At 37.1% G+C, this 23,347-nt stretch overlaps 1 protein-coding gene across 2 annotated transcripts in view; it reads left to right on the plus strand.

Moving 5' to 3' along the window:
* The window catches only part of GYS2 (glycogen synthase 2), a 48,830-nt gene extending 26,112 nt beyond the window's left edge, over positions 1-22,718 (plus strand). For both annotated transcript variants that reach the window (XM_062570618.1, XM_062570623.1), the window contains 12 exons: positions 1,013-1,157; positions 6,181-6,298; positions 6,718-6,838; positions 9,527-9,633; positions 12,400-12,459; positions 13,192-13,270; positions 13,993-14,106; positions 15,731-15,857; positions 17,737-17,832; positions 19,311-19,474; positions 20,680-20,760; positions 21,824-22,718. In XM_062570618.1, the coding sequence (XP_062426602.1) occupies positions 1,013-1,157; positions 6,181-6,298; positions 6,718-6,838; positions 9,527-9,633; positions 12,400-12,459; positions 13,192-13,270; positions 13,993-14,106; positions 15,731-15,857; positions 17,737-17,832; positions 19,311-19,474; positions 20,680-20,760; positions 21,824-22,045 (1,434 nt within the window). In that variant the 3' untranslated portion in view covers positions 22,046-22,718. The remainder of the gene's footprint in view (positions 1-1,012; positions 1,158-6,180; positions 6,299-6,717; positions 6,839-9,526; positions 9,634-12,399; positions 12,460-13,191; positions 13,271-13,992; positions 14,107-15,730; positions 15,858-17,736; positions 17,833-19,310; positions 19,475-20,679; positions 20,761-21,823) is intronic.
* The last annotated feature ends 629 nt before the right edge of the window (positions 22,719-23,347 follow it).

Here is a 23,347-nt window from a genome sequence, read left to right on the forward strand (position 1 = left end):
CCATTTTTAGCTGAAAGCCAATACGTACTTAGCAATGCATAATAACATTATGACACTAATAGGGACAGATTATAAAGAATGTCCTTTATAATTGCAACCATGGTGGGGAATTTAAGTTGGAGATTGAGAAAAGATGAATCCTTTGCATCTGACTTCATAGTTAAAACTTGGAGTGGTCCAAATATGAGTTTTATTTGCTTGTTTATTTTTTTCATTCAACTCAGTAAGAAAAATGACAACTGCAAGGTTTAAAGGTGAAGTAGAGATATTCTTTTATCTTTATTCTTTATTTATTATCTTTACAATTTACTTTTTATTTTTATTATTTGCTTCTTATTTACTTTGGATGTTTTTATCTAAGAGTTTAACTTAGGTTTGTCTCTAGAAATTAATGGAGTTCAGATTTAACCGAAAGGAACAGCAAGTAGTAGTAGTGGAATTGGTGAAACAGCACTTCTGAATATTAGAAAATACACATTTTCCCTCTTTTTTTTTTGTTTCCTCATGTATTTGTGACTAAGTCCTTACATACCACCTCTCCACGGCAATAACTATTTCTCTCCTGCCTAGCTAGTCCCCAGATCCTCTCTTCATCCTCATTCTTTTTGTCCCTTCTCTACATATGTACTTTCAGTCACTTTCAATTTCCCTGCTCTCCCAAGTTCTCCAAAATGTCCAGGCAGAAGGCAACACAAAATGTGGCCAGCCAGCAAGCTAAACAGTACAGATCCCCAGAACCTTTCATGGGATCATTAATCTGGGTCTCTGTCCTTTTCTAATCTGCCTTTTTTTCACAAACATGCAAGAATTGAAACCAATCTTGCTCCTTGAAAGTCTGGAAAGTCTGAAAGTTAATAAAATGTTTCAAAAAACAGCCAGACCAACAGCATAATCACGTGAGTCTTATTTCCTGGGAAAATGAGACTTAAAATGAGAGACCTACTTTGTGGTAACAAGTTTGACATGGAATATCATTCAGGTGTCTTTTTTTGTTTGTTTTGATGTTCAACAGTTTGACATTGACAAGGAAGCAGGAGAAAGACAGATTTACCATCGTTACTGTATGGAACGGGCATCTGTACATTGTGCCCATGTGTTTACCACAGTCTCACAGATAACAGCTATAGAAGCAGAACACATGCTTAAAAGAAATCCTGGTAAGACCTGGATTGTTTTCCTATACTATTTCCTCTCAGAACCTACATTTTCTCCAACTGAATGAAAATGATAGACAGAGACAAGCATACAGACATGAAGAGCAAGGCACACATGCACAGGTATGTCTGGCTACACTTCATAAAATAACCAATTTTCAACAAAATATGCAAAATCACTTGAAACAGATTATAGTAGCACATATAATCCAGGAAAAATCATTTTCAGCACCATTTAGTAACTGCATGCAGCACCATTTCATGGGAACATTTTTTTACCTCCATAGATGTCAGGCTTTTTTTTCAGAGATACCTAGGCTTCAGGAATCTTGTCTGTATAGTAGGGCTCCCAGTGATAACAGTGCATTCAGGTCAACTGATGAATGTGGAAGCTGAAATCTTTGTAATACATTTCACCAATTTATATAGAATCTGAGATTTGTTACTCTGATAGCAATGAGTGATACATTAGTTTAGAAATGTAGGAAAAAATATTCTAATTTGAAAAGGAATGCTAAACTTGATTTGCTTTCCTGCTAATGCTGTTTTTTATTTCTTTAGTATTGAAAGAGATAAGAAGCCAAAAACCAAACTATAAATCCATACGGTTCATTTCTCTGTGTCTCTCATGGGTAGGAGTGGCAGTGTGGTTGTGGTCTCGGGACCTAACCATGACAAATATTTTTCATTAGACCAACTGGTAGAGATTAAAAAAATAGTCAAGATACTAACATGCCCAAAAGTTTGTCTGATTTTCCCCATCATATTAGTCTCATAAAAGATGGTGCTTTTTAATGAACCTAGTCTTGTTCTGTGCATGAGGTTTGACTAAGGTAATGATTCCGGTTTGATGTGTCATTAAAGTACTGTGTAAATCAGTATAGTGCTTTGTAAAGGCAAGCCATGATACTCTATCTGCAGCTATGCATCAACTGCAAAACAATTTTGAGACTTATTTAGCAGGTGCATTCACCATCTGAAATAGCTTTGGTGGTTTTTTTCAGTTGGCTTATTCTTTATAGTTTTGTTCTAGGTGAATTGCTAATTAAAGGTTTCAGACTGATAACTCTGATAACTGCAGTGCTTCAAGCTACATCATAGTTGTTACATCAAAATAACAGAGAAATTGTCCATTCGATCCTTTGCCTTATTAATGACTATCAATAGGGTGATGAACTTAGAAAATTTTTCCTTTTTCAAATTAAACATGAAAGCCACATCTTAAGAGTAATTCAGGTGTTTGGTCATCTAACTTGTGATATCTCTGAAATGTCTTGCTTTTACCAAGTGCAGAGCACTTGACCTCTGAAAATCAGACTTTTGAAGCTGTTTTAATTGGCATGAGGCTTTACCTCACAACAGCTGCCCTTGAAAATCATAGTTTTTGTTTTGAGGATTTTAGGAGACTGAAATGAGTCTTAATTTTGGAGTTGAATTTGGGAGGTAAAGTCTGCAAATTGCTTAAAGAAAGAATTTCATTTGAAGTTGAAGAGAATCCCATGCACAGAGGTTTACAGGCCTGAGCTTTTTCTGTTTACTCTTTCAACTTTGAAGAAATCCAGTAAATAGATCTAAGTTTTGGCTTAAAAATTAATGACATGTATCATGCTTCATGCTGAAAGAGTGAGAAGGAAATTCGATCAGAAACAGTACCCTAAATACTAGAGACAGTTATGAGTGGAACATATGTACTGATGGGTATAAATACTTTAATAGTTTTCTTTCACTATTAAACCATTAGAGTAAACAATATAAGAGTCCATTCTTACATTATTTAGTCTTGCTAGAGTTCTGAAATCAACATAGACATTGGCTGTTCAGAAAGGTCAGCAAAACTTCAGTAGGTCATTAAGCTTGACGTCTACAAAAGGACATGAATGTTGCAAGAATTTGTAAAATTAACCATTTGATCCACTTCAAAATAATTTTTAAAAGGGTGGGGGTGCAGAATTGGCACAAAATAGCATACACTTTTATTTGCATTTGAATTTATTGAGAGGTAAACCTGATAACAATCAAGCTAACCAAAACAGCTAAGGAAAAGTATTAAGTAGAGCAGTCTCTGCTGCTTCTTAATAACATTAAAGTCAGATTAAAATTTACATTATAAACCTCATCACTTGGAAGAGCCTACCTTATAATTCAGTAGACATAATTGCACACAGAGTTTTTGCACTGGGACAGAGGACAGTCTGCCATGCTGTTTAGGTAAAGTGCATAGTCCACATCTAATACAGTGATTGCTTACATTAGACTGATTCTGCTTGTTGCTGTTGTGCTTCATATTTTGATCAATAATTTATAGCAAATCATATTTATCAAAAACTTGCATCTCTAAAGTTCCCTGTGTTTTCTCTGAAGTATCGTGCAAGGTTCTGTCATTGATCATAAACTATATTCGCGTGATTTGAAAACTGCTATTATGGGATTTCTAATTATTTTCATTCAGATATGAAACAGATATGTCATTAGCCGTAGAGAAGACCTTCAATCGAAATTACAAGAGACTTAGATATCAGTTAAGATCTAGGCCTAGACTTTGTATCTGTATATATTTGATCAAACCCATAGAACTAATCTCTGAAAAAACATGAGTCAGTGATGAATCTTTGTGATTTATACATAGAAAATATCATCCTGTGGTATTATTATTTATATATTTATATAAATGCAAGTTTCTTTCCTGTAGACACAAAAGTCAGATCATTCTGATTTAATCTGCTTGGGGCAATTTTGAAACAAAAATGTCATTCACTCATTAAATAAATAAATAAATAAATAAAGATTGAGAAGCAAGCCCTCTTCAATCATTTTTCTCCAGTGCAGGGGAACATTGTCTTACAGTTTTTCGAAATATTTTTAATGTTGAACAGATATAGTGATCTGGATGCTTTGGGCTACTACATCCATTCTGAATCTCCAAGGCATAAGTAAGAGACAGATTCAGCCCCAATCCAGATGAAAGGGTCAATAAAGCTGCTGTTCCATCAAAGAACGTGGGAGCAGATGATCCGCTGGCTGCTGATGATGGGGGGAGTGTCTTAAACTTTCTCATAAATAAACACCAGAGGGCAGATGGAAACTGGCCAAAAACACCCAGTCAAGGATGCTTACCTTGTTGGGAAGAGCTCAGCTGTCTTTAAAGCAGTTGAAGTATCAAAGCTATGTCCTGCAACAGCCAATTCTGAACAATTCAGCCAATGCTGAACAAGAAGCAGGTCAGAGGAAGGAGAAGACTTGGTGGTAAAGAGAAAGATAGATAGAAGGCATTTCTGCTTTGCTGACCTGACACTCTCCTAAGACCACAGCAGGCTTTGTTCAGAGCAGCTCCTGTGTAGTCCTGTCGCTCTTGGCAGCAGAAGATAAGAACAACATGGGTGTGTTTGTTAAGCCAGCCAATGTCCTTCTTTCTTCTCACTGGGAGCCAAACCCTAGGAACTTAACCAAGTAAGGATTTCCTGGTAAACATTGGTCTTCAGTTCAAAACATGTTATTTCATGAGAGGTCCGTCAAAATTTTTGGTATTTCGTGGTTGCTAGTAAGGGCTGTAATTTTATCTACTGCTGTTTAAACTGAAGAGTCTTGAAATGCTTTATAAATTAAACAAAGAGCAGTCACAGATCCCTAATCTGGCAGGGTAATATACATACTGCCAAAGTAGACTATGAATTTTAAGGAAGTCATTAAAAATGGCTGTGGTGTTTGCCAGGAAAATGTCAGCCAATTATACTGGACAATATATGGAGAACAGATTGCACTTATTTTAAAAACATCTCAGTATGTATTCAGCCAAAGTAGCCATACATGTTTTAAAGAAGTTTCTGGTAGTCACTCCAGAAATAAGAGTTAGTTTTGTAATAGGTGACATACTTCATGTTATAGGCATACAAACCTTTACTTTGGGGAGAAGAGATGGGAATCCCTGAATGTCAGACACCCATGGTCGAAAGACCACAATGGCAGTAATGTTCAAGTGATATTTTGATGGCAGGCAAAAGATACCATGCTCACATCAGTAGCCCTCATCAAAGAAGATGCTGTTTTGTCTACATGAACAATGTGTGATACTAGGGAATTATGTATTTTGGAAGATCTTATAGATCTTGTATAAAACTGAAAAAGTGACTACAGTAGGGGTTGTACTAGAGCGCTGATGACACATGCCAGATGAACAAGTATTATGAAATCAAAATCAGTAAATCCTTTGAAAATTAACACTTCTTGCTTCTCTAAAGAGTCTTTGTACTTGAGTAATCTGTGGAAATTACTTAAGGAATCACCTGAGAAGACACTGAAAATGAACAAATTTTAATTGTAAGATGCTTTGAAATCTGTGAGGAGAGCTGCCATCAAAGTGTAAATAATACTGTTCTGTGACTGTCTGTAGGAGAAATCCAGCAGATTACTGAAGATAGTCCTTTCGAAAGGGTTTCTTATATTCTCTCTTTTCCAGTAAATTCTCAGAAGCCTTCTTAGAACAGAACTTTGTTGTGCCATGTAGTGAGCAAGGGCATGGTACAAAACAGCTTCTGCTCTCAAGAGTTTTCCATCTTTACTGATAAAGCTGGCAACAGTAATACTAAGAATAAGGAAGTAAAGGGATGTACTGCACAAAAAAAGGCTAAATGGAGGTATAACTTCAGTTGAGATAGGACAAAATAGCTTCCAGAGCTTTCTGAAATAGCATAGAGAGGCTTAACTGTTTGGTATGGCCTATTCTAAAGTCAAAATGATACAGAGCCACTTTAATGCTGTAGATAGTGGAGGGCCTCATGGAATGGCTTGGTAGAGTAAGCCCAAGCAGTTGCTTTAGAATTGCACCCGTGTAATTATACATCTAAAATCTCCTAGAGTTCCCCAGTCATCAGGCTGGCAAAAATCCTTTTGTTAGACAATGCTGTTCCCTACCCCTGACTAGCAAGAATACACTACCTCTTCACGTATTTGCAACTGAAAGACACATTGGTTCTTTCCTTAAAGATTTCTCTTACTCTTAGCTACCTCTGCTTTTTCTCTGCTTTTCCAGATGTTGTCACCCCAAATGGCTTGAACATTAAGAAATTTTCAGCAATGCATGAGTTTCAGAATTTGCATTCCATGTACAAGGCTAGGATCCAAGAGTTCGTTCGAGGTCATTTCTATGGGTATGCTTTTACTTTTCAAAAATGAGCAATGGTTGTCCAATACTATTTAAAGCAAGCACCAAAGCAGGAAGCCTGCAAAAAATACTTCATAGATAAGGTGTTATTACCTTAGTCACTATCTTAGTGAAATATCTGTCTGGGATTTCTCAGTCAGAAACTAAAAGAATTCTAGAGACTGGCTCTGGCTCTGTTTAACAATTTGTGGGATCAGGCAGAAAGCCTTGATTGTTTACATTATTTACCCAAAATGGAATTTGTTAGGTTAAGGTTGTCACCTTAATTTAAAGAAGTGCAGAAAAGCCTCACTTTCATTATTATCATGGGATCATAAATTCCTCCAGAACAGAAAATTATTGTGCATTTTGTTTGATCACATCTTGAAACATTTGGTACTTATCTCTTTGCTTGCTTGGTTTCAGCCACCTTGACTTCAGTCTTGAGAAAACCTTGTTTTTCTTCATTGCTGGAAGATACGAGTTTTCCAACAAAGGAGCTGATATGTTTCTAGAGGCCTTATCAAGATTAAACTTTCTGCTGAGGGTAAGAAAGCTTTTGGAAATGCAGATGACATAGAGCTTATGCACATCTTACCATACTATAGAAGCCACATGTAAGAATTTACATGCCATGCTTTGGTTTGTAGGCTAATAATTATGGTATATTTATTTGGAGTTTTTGTTAAGCTTTCTCCCTAAATCATCAGATTATATAAAAATCTCAGGTCGCTAAAAAATATGGTTGTAAATTACATCATTAAAAGATTACTTTTATTTGCCTTCTTTTGACTAGACCTTTACAGTGCATTCCTGAGTCACATTTTCAGTATTTTTCTATAAAAGCAAGAGAGGTAACCATGTATTACTTTAATTATTAACAAACTACTTTATTTCTAAGTCAGTTATTTAACTTATTAGGACCTGACTATGATCTTCAAAAACTTTGAGTACTATTAGGATGGAAGTCTTGCATGAAAATTCACAGTGTGGCCGTGGCCTGATGAGTAACAAGCCATTTGCTCCTTCAGGTTTCTGTTTCTTCAACAAACTGAATGCAATGTTTTTAGATGCCTTTATGCAGTACTGTAATGGAGATAAGACCTAGGCATTGTCATTACCAGAAAACAGAATACTCATTTCCTGCAAATGAGGTTGTTGAAAATATCTCCAAGTGTGTCCTGATGCATTAAAAATCAAAAAAATGTTAATCAATTTTCAGTCAGCAAGCAAAGATAATTGGCTGTTTTCCCAGTCTGTCTTTTTAGTACTCTATCATTTAAATTACATGGAAAATCTGAATAAAAATCTTGATACTGTATTGTGAGCAAAAGCTGTCAAGGAATTAATGTTCAAAGCCCTAAGTATACTTGTTCTACCATCACCGTCTGTTAAAGCATTAAAGTTTGTGGGCTCCCTGGAAATACTTAATCCATTCACCTGCACAACAATTCACCTCATTTAACTTCAGTATTTCCTCCACAACTTTCCCAGATACCCAAGTTCTGTTGTCTTGGAATGCTGTACAACATCAGATACCTTTTAATACCATTTACACAGCTGTGAACTATAAAGGCATCAACAAATAATGATTGAAGCTTTCTGTTACTGTACCTAAAGACTGACATGACCTCAGAAACTTGGCTGATAGGAAGTGACAGACAGCTGAAGCTAGTCTTCAACCACAGCACTGTAGAACGATGTACTGGGTCTTACTTCTCCCGTAAGCTGAGCATAGCTTTATTATGTTACTGTTCCAACATACATGCCAGCATCTGATTGCATTTAAAATTAGCCCTTCAAAGAACACTTGTTCTGTAATTATTTTTGGAGACAATCCCATTGGGAATAGCAAGATACCTACTTGTTATACTTCTTAAACAAGTCTCCGGTGGTGTGTCTGAACCTCAAAAATAGGTAACATTGGATAGAATTATTTTATTTTTATAGTGTTCTTTTCCTTTGCTACTTGAAAACCTTACTGACATTTTTTTAAGATAAAATGTATATATTAGGACAGATTGTTAACACACACTCAAGAAGATCATGGCATAGTTGGCTTTAAACCTGCCTTAAAGAGAGGAAGGGCAAGAATCTTAAAATGGCAGATTGCTGACAGAGCTTATTTTATGTCATATATTTTTATGTCAGACTATACCTCAGTCTGAGAAGGCATGCTAGTAGCCATTGTCACGAAAACAATATTAGACAGTATCCCAACAACTTTCAACTATCAGAGAAACATTCCAAGCAGACCAGTGTAAAACTGGCTTCAGAATCATCCCTCCTTCTTTTCCCCCTGACTCTACAGCATCAAAAGGAAAGGACAATTTAATACTAAGGATCTGGGCGGAGTAAGGCTTACATAGGCAACCATGGCAGGATCCGGGCTGGCACCCTTTCCTCATAATTATATCTCTAAGCATCTTTCAACATTTTTTGGAAAGTGACATTAACCCATACAGGCCGTTCTTTGTGTGACTAAACTTAAAGTTTAGAATGGAAACAATTCCAAAAACTTAATTTTTACATCTCTGAACTGTTCGCTCTTAGCTTTTCTTTAAAGCATTGCTGACAGGAGTACAACCCCATTCTTCTCTATGCAAAGAATCCCCCAGGGAGTTGGTATTCTGAACCTTGTTAGTGCACAAGGGGAAAATAGAAAATTGAATTGTCTATAACCAAAGGGTCAGATTTTTTAGCACATTTTTTGCCTTGCAGTGGCTGGATGTGATAGATGAGAAAGAAGTTGCTTAAAGCCTTTTGTGTGTCTAACAAGTTCTTTGCCTGATGGTTCAGGTAGGCATAAGTCAGCCAGTGGGGACACTACTGCTAGAGCAAGTAGTTCTACTTACTTCAGGGAATTTCATCTATGCCTAGGCAAACCTCAGATAGCTAATTTCTTACCTTTTTGAATGAAAAAAAAAATGTGCCAGATGAGAAAATCTATGTCTGACTTTTATTTTCACAGTCTATCTTCACATCCTAAACCATGTTCTCTATGCCATGAGAAGTGAGGAAGACCTATATATTATTTATACTTATCCTCCACTATCTCTCTGACTTGACATAAACTTCACAGGTAAAGAAAGAAGGATAGGATCAGAGCCTTCCTGGAAAGCCAATGGAAGTGTAATGAGTTTTGCTGTGACCAACTCTCAGTATTAAAATTACTCTGTGACATGACACCCTGTAGTGATGTAGTATTTTTTCTCTCCATCTGATGTCTGTATAGGTTCATAAGAGTGATGTTACAGTTGTTGTGTTCTTCATCATGCCAGCAAAGACAAACAATTTCAATGTGGAAACCCTGAAAGGACAAGCAGTCCGGAAGCAGCTCTGGTAATTGCCATTCTAATTTAGGACCTTGTAACTCCCCATCCAATAACCCTTTAAATGCTATGTGTTTTCACAAAGAGGGAATGTAGATGCTATGAGGTACTTCTGGACACTGTAAAGCTGAGGGGTCAAATTCATTAGGGAAATCAGTGGTAGGATATCAAGGATTAATTTTGTTAAAAATTTTATATTACTCAGCATATTCACAGATTAATTATCTAACTGGGGAAATGAAAATGTGCTTCTCAGGTGGCTGGAGCAGTTAAACTGCCACAGAAGTAAGGAGTTTGGTCTTAAAGCTAAGGGACTAAAACTGACAAGACCTGGTTTCTGGTTTTATGCCCATGTCTCACTGTGTTTAACCTCTTCCCAGTGACAGTTCTGTATTTATAAAATGATAGAAATCTAAATGGCTTAGAGATCTGTAGGTGAAAAGCATTAAGAGAAGGATAGTGTTTTTGTTGTTATCCTGTTAACTGCCTCCAGCAGATGATCCCTGGCTGAGTTTCTCAGTATTCAGTAAACAAGGTGAAGTCTTTGAATGATTGATACTAAAACTTCACAATAACAATGGCAAAAATAGTGTCACAATAGCAGCAACAGAAATAGTATCACAAGGGTCATAACAACAAGGTCTTTGACATATCTGGAAAAGAAGGCAGATGGGAGAAATCAGTCTACTCTCTAGACTGTCTATACAGTTATCCCACAGCAACTTCTTGGGACTTCCAGAAAACATTCTACCTGGTTACCGTTCTGGAAACAGGTGCCACAATGATATATGCAGAATTACTTGTCTAACTTCGGCTACCTAAAAACAATGCATCTGAGCTGCCTTCGCTTCTGGTGGAGAGTGATGGTTGACTCCAGATAGTGGTTCACCATATACCACTTAGGAAAGTGTCTAAGGTGGCTGAAGTGAAGCATCCTCTGAAAATGACTGTCACCATCTGGGGACTTGTGGAGGGGCCACACAGCTAGCCTAACCTGTAGATGATAAGATAGTTAGAGTTTTTAATGAGAACTCTAAACTCAAGAACTAGCTATCCAGATGGAAATAACTCCTGAAGTAAAGCAGAGCCTGCAGTGAATTCAGTGGGCAGTACCACTGCTGTAATAGGGCAAGGACTTGGCTCTAAATCAATTCTAGGAAAATAACATGAGTGCAGTGAGCAATAGCTATGCTTGGAACAAGCCTTTTGGCCTCGGTTGTCTTTTTGGGTATAAAGTATGCAATGATTGAGTATAATACAACAGGTAGAAATTAAATAAATAAGAGATGATATATTAGGAAAGTTGAAATGAAATGAAGTATGCAAAGGTTTTTGCCTGTTTTAACTCTACTACCTGGTTATTTCTGTGGGTGCTCAGTAATGCAGGGACAGTAATAGCAATAAAGTTTACCTTAAAAATGTGAAGTCAGAAAAAAATACTGCTTCCAGCTATTCTTCTCACTTTACTCTGTGAAAAACAAAAGACCACCTGTGTCATCCTGTGCAGTATTGTCATAGTCATCATCTGCATCTGCTGGATAAAACAACCTGACATCAGAATGTCGTGATTAAATTAGTTGATTTTAAGTATGGCACAGAAATTAAATCCAAGAAGTGGTTGGCAGTTATCAGGAGATAGAAGGTGGCTGATTTGGGATATAAAATCCCTGTTTCCTGTGCTGTTGAAAAAGCAGCCTATCCTGTCTGGGTAAGTTTCAAAGACGATTCATGGCGTGAGTCAATGAAAACACAGTCATGAGGGGATTAGCTTGCTGGGATTTGGATCAATTGGTATGACATCTAGCCACTTTACAACTCACCCAAAATTAATGCTGTTGCAACTCTCTGAGTTGAGAGAGAGCAACTAAAAACAAGTATGTGGATTCCCAACTCAGCAAAATTCAGAATTTTACTCAACAAGTTTTATCTCAGACCAAAGTCAAATTCTTAGAAATCAGAACAGCTGGAAAAGTTCTGAGAAAGTGGATATTTGAGTTGAATTGAAAGTGCGTTTGCTATTTTGAGAGGAGCATCTTCACCTGTACTTTCAAGCACTGTGCTATTCCATCTAGGGGCAGGATAACTTAAATTGCCCTTTGCATTTAGAGTAACTGTTCCTTGGAGTTCATTCTCAACTAAAATGTAATACTTGTCTGGCACAGGTTTTATTATTAATTTAAAAGATGGCCTGAGTTTTCCAGAAAATTTCCTGGTTTGCAAACTAATTTATGAAAAACTACTTTTAGTCTAATGCTTATTTTTGAAAGTTTTTGAGTTAGGAAATAGAAAGAGAAGGAAAGAGCTTTCTTTAAAAGCCCTATTTGCTCAACTCTTACATCTAACTTCTTTTACTAGACCAAAATTAATTTGGAAATTTCTCAATCTGATTAGTCAATTAGCATGTTTCTCTGCTTATCGTCATACATGCTCTTTTTCATAGTGGATAAAGTGTGGTCTAGTGATGAGAGCAAAGTATTGGAACTAATTACTACCAAGGTCCACTCCTGGCTTTAGCAGTGCATTTGTCTTTGGATGCAGATCAAATCCTCAGCTGCACTGAAATAGATCAGTATGGTGGCTAGTTGGGTAAAAGACCTTTGAGAATCAGACCCCTGTCTGATTCTGCATTCTTGGTTCCATCAGTATACATGATATATACATGATACATGATATATATACATGATAAGCATATTTTACTTTCCATCAGCAGGAATCTTTTATTCTGTCTTTGTCTTGGATGTGCCTGTTTTACACATATATTTATTTATTTTCCTAGGGATACTGCACAATCTGTGAAAGAAAAATTTGGAAAGAAACTCTACAATGCCTTGTTAAAGTGAGTGTGTAGGTTACTTTGCTCTGCCTTGCAGAGCCGTGTATTCAGTTGGCTCCCCTGTGGTGTTTCTGTGCTTTTACTGCTTGTGTAAGAGGATTTTGTTGTGCATAGGAAAGGACATAGGAGAAGGATATGGGATCCTCTGCTCCATATACAGGTTACTTGTACAACAGGAAAGTCACAAAGTTAGAAAAAAAATTCCCTAAACATACTAGCACCCCATTGTGGAAAAAGTCTTAAGAGACATGGAGGATGTCTAAGTGACATTATGGCTTTCTCACTGGTAAAGTTGAGTTACCTCAGTTTAAAATACTAGTGAAGACAAAGAAATACGGATTAGTGACTTGTTCATATTGTTTCAAAAGACAGGGTGAGTTGGAAGTGAAGCACAACTAAGATGGAATGGAAAAAAACAGCAAAATAAGCAAAAATAAGTCTGTCTCTGACTGGAAAAGAAAAAAGCACTTCTTTTAACTTTATTGGAAGCTAATTGGAAGGTCAGCAAATTCAGACATTATTCCATGTTAAGGATAGAGAGAATAAAATGAAGATAGTATGTTAAAAAAGAAAATGTGAAAGCAAAGGAAAGATTCGTGTTGATACAGTGGGCTTCAGATCAGACCCTGTTTGCTGTTTCTTCATTTTCTTTATACAATTTTAATGTAAGCTCATAAGCTCAGAAGGACTGATAATAAACCGTTTGGTAAAATAGGCTCTGTATTGCCTCTACAGAGGAGAAATTCCAGACTTGAACAAGATTCTTGACCGGGATGATATAACCATTATGAAAAGAGCCATCTTTTCAACTCAGGTCAGAAAACACAAGTCATTATTTATACAAACATCCAGTACGAATGATAAATATAACTATATACAAGGATTGTGTATGACATATAGTGATATGTATGCACTGAAAAATAAGTTTTCAGCAAATATATTTCTCATCAGTAAAATTTAAAGCTGAGTTGTGATTGTTTTCAATGAGAATATGACCCCTAATAATTGTTTTGGTCAAATTGTTTCACGGATCTTCCCACAGTCATGTGCTGGACACAAATCTTCCTTGTTCTTTTCTTCTACATTAAGTACAAAGTCTTTGTAGTGTCCTTAAGGAATTTTTTGTTCTGTTTTGTTCTTGCTTTATTTCAAGTATATTCCTGAAGTCTGAATTTTTCCATTTTTATGGAATATATAAAATCAATTTCTTGATAAGAGATAAGATCAATCCTTCATCACTAGAAACCTTTAAAGGTAAATTTTAGGTCTTTCTAAAAGTTAGTACAAATACATATGTTTTGACATATATGAAACATGTCCTGTGACAGCTTTTATAACCTCGCTTGAGGGTTGAGTTACGTAGGAGGCAACATTATATGATCATAACATTCCTTTCTTATCTTAAAATTAAAGGATAAAATTCTATTCAAGTCAAAGGCAAAATCTCCCATTGACTTCTACTAGTCTAAGAGAATAATAACAGGACTCTTTCCCAACAGTTTTCCCTGGCTCATGGAGTGTCTTTACATTCTTTAGCGACATTGCCTGCCTCCAGTGACCACTCACAACATGATTGATGATGGCAATGATCCAATCCTCAATACCATCCGACGCATTGGTCTTTTCAACAATCGGACAGATAGAGTAAAGGTACAGTCTTTCATTTTTATTATAAAGTGGAATTTCTTTAAACCATCTCAGTCTGGCTCATCAGCTCATAAGTCAAATTCTTAGTAGACATGCAATAAAATATTACTAGAATACTTCCTCCCTCATACTCCTTTTCCAGGAACAACAACTAGTCACTTCACAGATATCCTCATTTGCTGTTTAACCAAGTTAATTTCAAGTCAGAAATCTAACGTTAGGAATTTAATTGTTCTCATCACTGCCTCCTGTAATACTCCAGAAATATTTCCTTTTTGTGCTGCATGCACTTTCACAGGTTTGCCAAAGCTTTTTTGGTCTCATAGCCTCTGGCATTATATCTATTAATTCGGACTTTCTCTGCATCCACCTATTCAAAGTGACACCTAAAACTGCAGATTGCTCCTCTTCCAAACCTTGACAGGCAGAGCTATAGTATCTCTGACAATGATACATCACTTGTCCTCAGTGTATTGAGTTTTAAACCCATGAGGATTACTCAGTAGATGTTTTTCTATACTTCCTAGAATACCTATTAGTTGCATAATATAGTCTTGGTTAAGCATATGTCTCCACTGAGCTCTGAGAACATAATATAATATACTAGATATAACAAAAGTAGGTTGACAGGATACATTGTATACAACTGTAATAAAAAATTCCTCAAAACTCACTCCTGGAAGTTATTGAGAAATCAGATGACATATAATGCCTCACATACCTCTTCCTGCTTCTCAGCAGACTTGATTGGCTAGGTGTATGTCAAGTTTGTACAAAACTGTCATTATTATCATCATCAGGAAAATTGCCTGCTTAACAGGCTTAATGCTTAAAAAGCTGCATATCATGGACAAAAATTCTGTGAACCTGAAACAGAAAGTCATCTTGAGAGCTGCATCACATGTCTGTACAGACAGCTGGCATGTGAAATCTAGCCTCAGTGATCTTTCATCATAGAATGGTAAGGTTGGAAGGGACCTCTGGAGATCATCTAGTCCAACCCTCAGCGTAGCCTGTACGGGGATTGAACCCATAACCTTGGCATTAGCAGCACCACGCTCTAACCAACTGAGCTAAACCTAACCCCCAGTGGGACGATACATAATGAGCTTACAGTCCATTTGTTTGTTGAATACATTCGTGTGTTGATTTATCCAAATGAGTAACTTGACTATTAAGGAATGATAAAAGCATATCCTTTTATGTAATAGTGGCTGAACTATGTTTATTTGAGAAAGAAAAGCCCAAAGAATATTAAATGCATTCCTCACCCCTCTTTCTTCCAAAGCTGACTGGACAGCATTACACAAAGCACTTCTGCACTGGGCGGTGGAATATGGGGCAGTGACCCCAAACTCAGCCATGGGCATAATCCTCAATGTACATGGTCTTCCTTGCTTGAAGAGGATAAAGCCGAAGGCTTGTCCAGAAAATATTTTGATATCAGTAGTATTTGTAGGACAAGATAGCATGCAGGCAGGATAAAATACATTCTAATGGGATAACAGGATGGGCAAAGGAGGTGTTAGGCAAAGACCAGAGTGAAGAAATTACTTGAACTTACACATAATTAAAATGTATTGATGACAGTTTTCTTTCAGCTCTAATGTAAGTTTTGAATATCCAGGTGATCCTACATCCAGAGTTCCTTTCTTCAACAAGTCCATTGCTGCCCTTGGATTATGAAGAGTTTGTCAGAGGCTGCCACCTTGGTGTATTTCCATCATACTATGAACCCTGGGGTTACACTCCAGGTAGGCAATATATACAGTAACTACTATCAAAGGATGAATATCCATTCTGTTGAAGCAGAATAGCTTTACAGACAGTATCTTCTGGAGTGCTGAAAAAACTCTTTTGACTCTGTTTCCTCTGCAGTGCAAAGCTCTTACTGCTGGCAAAATTTGGGGGCCAGGTGGTATAAAATGGCATCTACTGACTGACAACTACTCACATTTGTCCCTGCGCTGGACCCTTTCCCATACTAGCATGTAATCTTTTGATTTTCTGTGGCTTTAGAACAAAAAATCATTTTTAAAAATTTGATTTTTAGCCTAATTCAAAGATTTAGAGAGAAGATTTAGAGGAATGTACGTACAGAAAAAATAGGAAAAGAAATCTGATGCTACCAGCAGACATATTTCAGTGGATGTAATTCAAGGTAACCGTTAAGTCTGATAGACATCTGCAAATTTACAGTAACTACCCTGCCACCTCCACCATACCTTAGATATTTACAACAGACACTTACAAACCATGATAGAGGATTTTTTAGACTTAAGGAAAATTTCTAAAGTTAAAGAGAACATGTAATTTCTAACTTAAAAATAGGGCCCAGATTTTAAAAAGGCACTTAACACCTATTGAAATCAGTTTGAACTATGAATGGCTTTGAAGATCAAAGTCTAGGCACCTGTCTTTTTTCGAGCTCCAAAATATTTCTTGTAGTCTCGATAAGCATCTGAAGGTTTGGACGCGACTCTGAAGTGCATTTGTTCTTAAAAGAAATCTTGCAAAGCTGATCATTCTCCAAAGCTATTTAAGTATTTTGTCTTTCCAAGTTGAGTGCTATCTAATTCCAAGCACAACAACTGTCTTGCATTGAAGAAGTTTCGCTTCCTGTCCTAGTCTCAGCTAAGATATAAATAAAAACATGTGACAGCCAGGGACAATTTTGAAGTAGAACTTTAATTTAACCTAAGCAGAAAAGTTACTGTTATTTACCAATTTGTAGGAAAACTATGATTTATACTATTTAAAGTAATACTTTCTATTTCCTTTATTAATGCAACAGTGATTCTTTTTATTGATATCCATGTAATCCTCCCAGAAACTATAAGTGATCTTCTTAGGTGGATTATAGCTCTACTGTATAATCACCAGTTTTATTGTCACATAACTGAAAGTCATATGGACCATCTTTAGCATTTTGAAGACCAGAATATTTTACTTAATCTGTATGCTGTTTTAGATTAGGCTCAAGTTCAGCAACACAAACGCTTTGACCTGAATAAATAGTTATTCTTTCTCCCAGTCATGATAACAATAAAAGATGCACACATTTTATGATTTTATAAAATAAGCTCCACATCTACTTTGAAGGCAGTCTGAAGATAATGATGTTTTATTTTCTGCTATAGAAAGCAGTTTACAAATAATGAATATTAAAATATAAAGTTTAACACACTCCTGCATTTAAGAGATTCAGTTTTGCAGATAGGCATGAACATCTAATGACCATGTGTGCAGAACATGCTGCAATTTAAAATCAAAAAAAAAAATCCAAATCCAAAAAGTCCAGACATTTCATTGGGGTTCTCTATTTCAACATTAGACTACTAGAAAATGTTCAGTTTTGGGAAACAAAAGTTTTTAGAAAGAAAAAGATGTGTTCACAAAGCAATGTGAAAATTTTTCTTTAAACTTCTTTTTTTTTCCTTTCTTTTTTCTTTTCCTCCAAATCCACAACAAAGCATAATAGTTTTCCCTTGACATTTTCAGAGCAGCTCTAGTTTTATGGGACCTTCTATCAGCCTTTTCTTTTTTCTTTTTTCTTTTTTTTTTTTTTTCTCAAGGTGAAATAATGCAAAGCATATTGACCTGAAACCCCCTTTTCTCTATTTTTTTGGGCAGCTGAATGTACTGTGATGGGCATTCCCAGTGTGACCACAAACCTTTCTGGATTTGGCTGCTTCATGCAGGAGCATGTTGCTGATCCGGCTGCTTACGGTAAGATTTTTAACAATGCATCAATAATACTACCTTCCAGTTAGGAAACAAAAAAGCACAGTGAGAAGGCTGTGACTCCTCAATTTTGTGCTTTCACTAGTGCAAGCACACTCTTGAATATATTCATTGGGAGAATATATTCAGAGCTCTGAATACCTGGTTATACTGAATGACTTGTTCAAGCTTTGATTTTAATCCAAAATGTTTCCAGGTTCTCTCTCTCTGTCATTTCTCTTCTAGCCTTTTGTGTGTTCTTTCAAACCCAGCATTCCCCTCCCACCTCTAGAATCTCCCAACACTTCTCTTCAGTACCTCTGGTTACACCATAACATGTTTAGCTCTTTAAAATAAGCAGTAAAGTGCTTCTCTTTGAATAGTCTTGAGAGGATCTACTGGGACTTCAACATACATTTTTAGGGCCAGAAGGACATGTCTTCACTTTATAAGGAGTTAATTAACATGTGCAATAGAAGATAAGCCTGTGATGATAAAAGGAGCTTACTTACAAAGAATCTGCTCCTAAGGCTTCAGAAATGGTGCATGATCAGAGTGCGATGTGGAGGAGAATAGGCAGCTCCTGGTGTATCATGACAATATTTGAATGTGCCTTTCTAAATACCTTGACTTGTCTGCCCAATCACATGGAGACAGCTCTATGCTAGTGCCACCTGCGTCCTAAGCTGATTGCCAGGATAAAGCCAGTTGCTGATTATATCTGCACCTTCGGGAAGGTCACAGACCAAAAGGATGTGTCACTTGCTCTTCTCTGCCAAAACATTGATGTGGAATAACTTACTGTACAATCCTAGAGAAGTAGCTGGGAATCTGCCTTATCCATTAAGACAGCTGAGGTCTATTCCTCTGTTTTTACCAACAGCATGATGTAAGGGACTAGTCAAGAATTTCCTCTGGCAACAGAGGGAAATTTTACCTTGACTCTCTCTCTTCCAGAATTCTAGATCAATTGATGTGTGTGAGTTAGCCATCTCTATGGAAGACATTTGTAATTGTATTAAAAACAGTATCTGTCCTACAGGCTGATTCTGACCAACCTCACTTCTAAATTTTACCACAAACTATGAAAGCATGAGATTTTTTCTTTTTAAGCAATCAGTATTTTAAAAATGATGAGCAAAACTGATACCTTTTTATCCATAAACCCTTGAATATTTGGGGGGAAACTTAAGCAATAACACCAGCAGCAAAGCCTCTGAGCTATGAATAATTTGATGAATTTCAGCTGGAAAGGTAAAGGAAGTTAAAATACAAAAAATACGTATTTCTCTGCAACTTTCCAGGCCATCACAATAGAAACAACTGTTCCAGTTATAGCTGCCACTCTGACTTCTCACATTAAAAAAGACATCCAATGCATGTTATGTTTGTAAAACTGTGTGCTACAGAAGCTGGATTAGAAATGTAGGCGATCAGATCCAATTTTCAATTGCACTCATATTCTCCTTTTTTGTGTCGTTCAGGCATTTACATAGTTGACAGGAGGTTCCGCTCTCCTGATGAGTCATGCAACCAGCTGACTCAGATACTGTATGGATTTTGCCAGCAGTCCCGTCGCCAGAGGATCATCCAAAGAAACCGAACCGAGAGGCTTTCAGACCTGTTGGACTGGAGATACTTAGGCAGGGTGTGTGAACTATGTAATAGAGATACTAAAAATTCCACATGCATAGTGTCTAACGAGCAGTCTTCGGCATCAGGCTGCAATGAAAGGAGGCAAGGATTTCTGAAAAGCAAAGTCAAAGGTGTCACAGTCAAAACCTGCCTTTACATTTGAGTGTTATGCTGCTTCTCCAGTGCTAAGGAGAGACCTGACTTAATTCAGTAGGTTAGAGCAGAAGCCAAAGACATTGTGGTCTTTGCACTCCTGGTGCTAAAGACAGTGCAAAAAGCTTGTATCTCTGTTGGCTTCGGCATTCCCATACTGAGCTGAGTAGGATCTGTGCTCCAAAGTCATCTGGACTCTTTCAAAAATCCTGCCTATTCTTCCTAAAATACTGCTGGGCCTTCCAGCTCTTCAGCTTTTCTAAGCTACATTTGTGCCCTAAAGGCAAAACAGCGTTTTTATGAGATACAGAAAATGCTGCGGTACCATACACTAAAATGACCCTAGCAAAGTCAGTATTCTTAAGTTCCCAGAAGCAAAGGAATGAGTGCAGATGTATCAGTCCTGTAACTGTTCTGGACATTGTCATATTCTCGTATCTGTGTGAGAACCTTTACATTTATATGGATCCCAGCACAGCACAAGGCTCTGACAAAATAAGCTATTTTTTCAGTGCACATGATGGAGACTGGTAAATATAGTGGATTTGAAGTTCTGTGAAACTATCAAGTAATTTTGCCAAATTCATAAATAACAAGCATCAACAAATTCATAATTGTATCTTCTCTGCAACATGCTTCCTATGCAAGGATGAGCCTGTGCAAGGAAGTTTTTCTGTATACGCAGGCTGTCTTAAGAATGTACATTTTCCTGATTAAAAAAGAGCCAATTCTATCATGAAGAATAAAGAATGTCTGTGCCTCACTAAGAACTGCACTGACTGAGATGAGTGCTGGTTTCCCTCTTGATACACCTTAATCTTGCAGAAACGTTATCTGGCTTCTGTTCCAGACTCTGCTGCACTGTGAATCTGACATTAGTGGTTCACTACTTCACAGCTATGTGTTCATTACAAGTGTCAATATCAGATGGATTCTCCTCAGCTGGAAATATATTCAGCCTTTGTTCAGTATCATCTTTGAGGAGACACACATTTTATGCTTCCTTTCCTGTGTAAATCTATTCTAGATTTTCTTGACTTCTAAGACCTCTCTTTTTTGTTACAGTATTACATGCATGCCAGACACTTGGCCCTCAGCAGAACATTCCCTGACAAATTTGAAATGGAACCAAGTGCTCCACCAAAGGTAAAGTCTGCTTCTGGAGATGAGTTAATCTGCCTATTAGCTGCTATGCAGAGAGAGAGAGGGAGAGCATGAGAGAAAGAGAGAGAAAGAGAAAGAGAAAGAAAGAAAAGGAGAAAGAGAGAGAGACAACAGAGTTATCATGGCTTTTTTTAACTGAAAGCGAGCAGAAAGTCACAGTTACAAAACCAAGTTCCAGACAGGAATTGTGATGGTATACCATGCAAAATGGTAGGGGCACCAGGTGCAGTGCAGGCACAGTTCTTCAGGTGATTTAGAATTGCGTGGATGGAAGTATGCCTCTTAAGACAAGCTGAGGAAGTAGCCCTTGGTGTTCCTATCGGAAGACTGGTAGCTTCTAATTTTGTTGCTGCTGAGGGCCATGGAAAGGTTCAGTAACCCAATAGAAGGGGAGTTGTAGAGGGATATTCTGGAAGATAAGAGGCAAAGTATTGTTTTCATCTGATCAGGATATGTGAGGAGGAGACTGTGGTTGGAACTGCAAAGGGCACACGCCTTCAATCCATTCTTGCGTAATGCATATTAGCACTGCTTTGAGAATGCAGGCTGCTTGATTCAAATCTAGGAATCATATTGTTTGAAACCAAATTTCCAGACACTTCCAGAGAGCAGGTCAATTTCTGACATAGTAAGGAGAAAAGAGGCTCAGAACAAAATCCCTTTTTTGGGTCTACTTTTTGCAGAATTTGACAGTATAACTAAGAAATTGTTTTAAGACTGCAGACTAATTCTGAATTTCTGTAGGTCCATTCTGACTGCAGAGTTCAGAAGGATTTCATGTAGGGGGTGAGGATTCTAAGGCTCAATAAAGATAGAGTTATATTTTGCAGCAAGAAGTGCTGCAACCATATTGTTGCATGTACTTACTAGTACAGAAGGACTGAGGGAATCTGCATTCAAGGGAATTTAATTTTAGAGTGCAGAGCAGGTCTAGCTTACATCTCATCACTAGTGGTTTGCCTTGCAGTGATGACAGCCTTAAATTCTTGTATACAGCCAAATGAACACTGTGATAATATATATAACTTGCTTCTCTCTCTGCCAGACGGAAGGTTTCAGGTACCCTAGACCTTCATCAGTGCCACCATCACCCTCTGTCTCTCAGCATTCCAGCCCTCATCATAGTGAAGGGGAAGATGAAGATGAGGATGAAAGATATGATGAGGATGAGGAAGCTGAAAGGGATAGGCAAAACATCAAGTCTCCCTTTTCCCTTGGAGTATTGCCACAAGGAAAGAAGAAGCAGCATGGAGAATACAGGAACTGAATTCATTGCTCTCACCCTGGCAGGGTCTCCACCCATTCAACAATTTCTCCTGTAGACTTGGCAAGCTTTGCATTAAGGACAATGTGGTATAATTAGGGGAATCTTAAGTGTTACTTGAGCTACACTGTTGGGGAGTCTAACGTTATTTTACTCTGCAAGTAGTTTAAATGACAATTCTTCTGTCCCCCCTGGAGATAGAAGAGATTTTTCAAGCTTAATAAACCTAGAGAATGTGACAGTCCCCTCATGAGCTTATATGTACTGTAGATAATACTTCTGTCCGCATAATCATCTATATTAATCGTAGTCCATGCTGATAGTTCCATAATGGTTGTTCCACATGCATCTCTACTTCATTTATGTCTCCCCCTTTTCCCTTCCCAAACTAACATGAACTTTAAGCCAAAGCTCAGAATATTTAGAGAAAAAAGCGTTACACTGGGGAAACCTTGGCAGGGTTAAAAAAGATAAATTGAAAAGAAAATGGTCTTTCTTCTTCTTTACGCTGTTTATCTTATTGTAAACTTACATCATTTAAAATATTTTTTTACAGCACACAAAAGTGTCTTGATCCAGTTGTAAAACATACTTTCTGTGGAAAAATATGCAGTGGGCATTTTAATTTTTAGAAACAGATGAAGTCATGTTTCTGAAGTCCTTTAGACCCACAATAAACAGCAGACCGTTTATTTTCTGATTATTCTGGTATGTTTCTTTTTTGGTTTTATTCTGTCCTAGATTAAGTTTGTTAACAAAATAGTTTGGGGAGGATATTAATGTGGCTTGGCTCAAGAAAATGACAAAATTTGCAAAGTAATGCCTGCCCCTGTAGACAAACCTACATGTCATAAAGCAATGTGGCAGCATTCAAAATATTTCTGCCAAATGTCCCATTAGTCCTTGATCTTTTCACTTCTTCAGAAGAGACCTAATCATAATATTTAATGTTAAAAGAATTTCAGGAACACAGCTACCCCAAAGATATAATTTTGAAAAGCATCTGAAACTTGTTTTCAAAGTGCTTAGGGAATAACTGAACCTCTCCATGAGAACTAGACATCTAGATTGCCTTACAGATAGCTTCTAAAGTTATTTCAATTCCTAGAGATGCAGAGAATGCCTGAACAAGATCTTCAGAGGTAGTTCTTAACATGAAGACACTACAAAGGAGATCCATCTTTTATTTTTAGAAGTTTATCAAGGATTTCTCATGTTTTTTAAGATCCCCAGGAATTGATTCAGCCTTTTCTTCAGGAGGTAAGATAATGTAACCAAGGGAGGTATTTACCTTTGCTATCAATT

This window comes from Rhea pennata, chromosome 1, assembly GCF_028389875.1.
Source record: "Rhea pennata isolate bPtePen1 chromosome 1, bPtePen1.pri, whole genome shotgun sequence".
In the NCBI taxonomy this organism is placed as follows: Eukaryota; Metazoa; Chordata; class Aves; order Rheiformes; family Rheidae; genus Rhea; species Rhea pennata.